Here is a 3,296-nt window from a genome sequence, read left to right on the forward strand (position 1 = left end):
GAAGATTTTCAAGGTTATTAGCCAAATATAATATAGCAACATATATGTATATATAGGCACAGATATATATGTATATATACACAAATATATATGTATATATATATATGTTATGTATATGTGTATGTTGCATGTGTGTATACATAAGGAAAGTATTCAGTTTTAATAATCAATGGAATTTCATCATATACTACAGCATAAATTATAGTAGAGAACATTATGTACAATAAGACTTAGAAATATAAGTATTGACTGATGTCATTCAAATGTTGATTATTTTCTGCTATCATTAAGAGTGAAATGGTGGTTAGCTGAGGTTGAGGGTGGTAGAAAGGAGAGGAGAGACATGACATTAATCATCAATGTTTTTATAATTTGTCATTAGATACGATATGAAATTCTTTGGTGCTGTTGTAAAGTATGTAACTATGGACAACTATGTAGAACACAACTTAAACTATTTCAATTGTGTGTTAAATAAGCAGAAATGCTTTAGATAATATGTTTTTCTTTGCTAAACACTATACAATATATGTGTGAAAAATCATTTCAGCCTATAAATAAATCTCATTTAGTTTAATAAAAAGCTTGAAATAAAATAATTACCAAATTTTGTTCAGAATAAGACCATAATTCTATTAGATCTGTTTGCACATGGTTAAAAAAGCTAAAACTAATGAAAGTGTGTTTGCTATGTCCTTTAAAGTCATTATCTGTTATTATTCCAATTAATAGGATCATGTGACCATTTCCTTCCTTTTCTATATTACTTTTTATATTTCTCCATGTCTCTTAACATTTGGGTTTCTATTTCTTCACATTATTATACTTTCAAATTTTTTATTAACTTTCTTGTCCTTGTAAATTGATTTTCTTAAATCATTGTACTACAAGATTCTGTTTGACCTTTATTCTTCAAATGATATCTACTTAGAGTTTTGAAGCTAATTTTTTATTTTTCTCCCAGTATTTTGTTCTATAACAAGGAGTAGAAAATAGGTTGCTTTGATATTCAAATGTGACTCAAAAAATGAAAATCAGATTACATACAAACTCTGACAAGAACAATTGAATAGACGAGTAGCAGGGATTTTAATTTACAAAGTTGGGCTTGCTTTAATGAATATGAAAATTTAAAAATGTTTAAGAGTTAATGGCTAAAAGTGTCTTTTCTTGTATGAAGACATATTTCAAATATATAACAAGAAGTTACTTGTACTTAAGGAAAGTAAAATGAAAACTGAACTTTTGCTGAGTATCAACATATTGTCTTCTTCTATAATGATAGAGTTTTATATTGAATAAAACAAATGCAGTGTTGCACCCTTTTAAATAAAATTCACCTGAATTTTTTTCACTTTCTAGTAAACAACTTTGTTCAGTGAATGTTGGTAGAATGATTCTTTGGGAGTTAAATATGAGAAATTATTGAAATGCTTTATGATTATCTTTCTTCTTATGTGGATCTCCTTTTGCTTGAAATTGCTTATGAATTTGCAAAGAAATATGAGTGGTGGTTCAGTATAAGAGCTATAATTATGGTAGACACTGATGTCTGATCAGAATAGATAATTCCTGTATATTATGGCTGCTAAGCCATCACCATCTACTCCAAGTCCACATTTCTACTACTTTGGTATAACACTAAGATTTATGGAAATTACTTATTTTTTTAAAATCATGCATTTAAAAATTTTGTAAACTTTATTATTAAAGCCTCATAAATGTATAAGACTCTACTTAACAAAATTAATCAAAAATTCAATCATGCTTATACAATGCTGTGAACTTCTGTATAGTTGGCTCCTGTCACCAAGCATTTCTTGGCATCAGTAACAGTGACTGGGTTTGGTGGCGCTATATGGGATGGATCCCCAGCTGGAGCAGTCTCTGTATGATCTTTTCTTCAGTTCCTGCTCTACTCTTTGTTCAAGTATTTCCTCCCTTGAGTATTTTGTTCTCCCTTCTTTCTTTCTTTTTTTAAATGGGAAACTTTATATCGTGTATATTTCACAACTTAAAGGAAAGGGTACAAATATATATACCATAGCATAGATAAAATTTAAATAACGTTATCTAATTTTTTTCATACAGAAGACTCTTATGAATCCATTCAGAGGAAAAATTTCAAAACCTCACTACATATACCTATTTCAAAGAAGCCACTGAACTTTACAGTTTGAATTGAATATGACACATGAATTATACTTCAATAAACTGTTGGAACTTCATTGGTTTGACTCCTAAGGAGAAGAGGCATCCCATATATTATTGACCCACATACCAATGACATGCTCAGAAAGAACAAAGTTAATAAAGACTTGAATTGGGATGGTTGGTTGAAAGATGAGAAAAGTCTGTGCCTGATCACATGGGTTCCCAGTCAAAAGCAAAGGCAATATAAAACACAAGAATGAAGTCAACCGAAGACCGTTATTCTAGTCTTCCATTAAACCACCTATGCAGATTGGTCCTTTCATCTCTGCCCCAAACAGCATCAGCTCCATACACACCTGAATTGGAAGACAGACTCAAATAATGGAAGACTTTGTGGAGAATGCTATTCAAGAGTTCTCTGATTCTCCCATCTTGGGTAAAAGTAGAACAAGAAGATTGTATACATGCGCAGACTCTCCAAAGTTGAGGCTTTCAGAGGGAAAGAAGACTGATACAGCAAAGGTTCGCTCCACGATCAATCCAAAGTGCCTTCTAGAAAAGTGAATTCATCCACAGCTTCTATTGCATTATCCAAATCTCTCCTCTGGGGAGTTTTCCTCTTTCCTTGTTGAGCACAGCAGTAGGCATCTTTTGCAATAGTTTCCACAAACAGCTCCAAAACTCGCGCCAGGATAAAGATGGCTTCCTGACCTGCCAGCATTACATCAGAGTCTGCCTTTAGCAAGTCCTTTACTGTCCCAGAGGCAGCCTCCAGAGGTAACACCCCCAATACCCGCTCCAAGCACCAATGCTAGGCAGTGTGCACTCATTAGGGATTGGAACTGCAAAGCTGCTGCTGCCCCTTCGGGAGCCTTCTCCTCTTTGGGCATCCCACTCCCTGCAGCTGCCACTGCCACCATCGCCTCACTAAACATGCTGCATTCAATCTCTGAACATGCACACATGATTCTGGCCCCTTTCCCTCTGTTCTCCCTTCTAAGAAGGACTGAAGCACCCACATTTTGGACTTCCTTCTTCTTGAGCATCATATGATCTGTGATTATTTTTCTCAGGTAATCCAAGCTTTTGGGCTAATATACACTTATCAGTGAGTGCATACTATGTGTGTTCTTTTGTGACTG

At 33.8% G+C, this 3,296-nt stretch overlaps 1 protein-coding gene across 1 annotated transcript; it reads right to left on the reverse strand.

Annotated features, from left to right (window-relative positions):
- Positions 1-2,689: 2,689 nt before the first annotated feature.
- Positions 2,690-3,074, reverse strand: LOC116901572 (DNA polymerase epsilon subunit 4-like). The gene is made up of 2 exons (XM_032903568.1): positions 2,948-3,074; positions 2,690-2,907 (listed from the first exon to the last, which is right to left on the reverse strand). Exons 1-2 carry the CDS (start codon positions 3,072-3,074, stop codon positions 2,690-2,692), a joined length of 345 nt encoding a protein of 114 aa, XP_032759459.1.
- Between the last annotated feature and the right edge of the window lie 222 nt (positions 3,075-3,296).

Source organism: Rattus rattus, chromosome 5 (assembly GCF_011064425.1).
Source record: "Rattus rattus isolate New Zealand chromosome 5, Rrattus_CSIRO_v1, whole genome shotgun sequence".
Taxonomy (NCBI): Eukaryota; Metazoa; Chordata; class Mammalia; order Rodentia; family Muridae; genus Rattus; species Rattus rattus.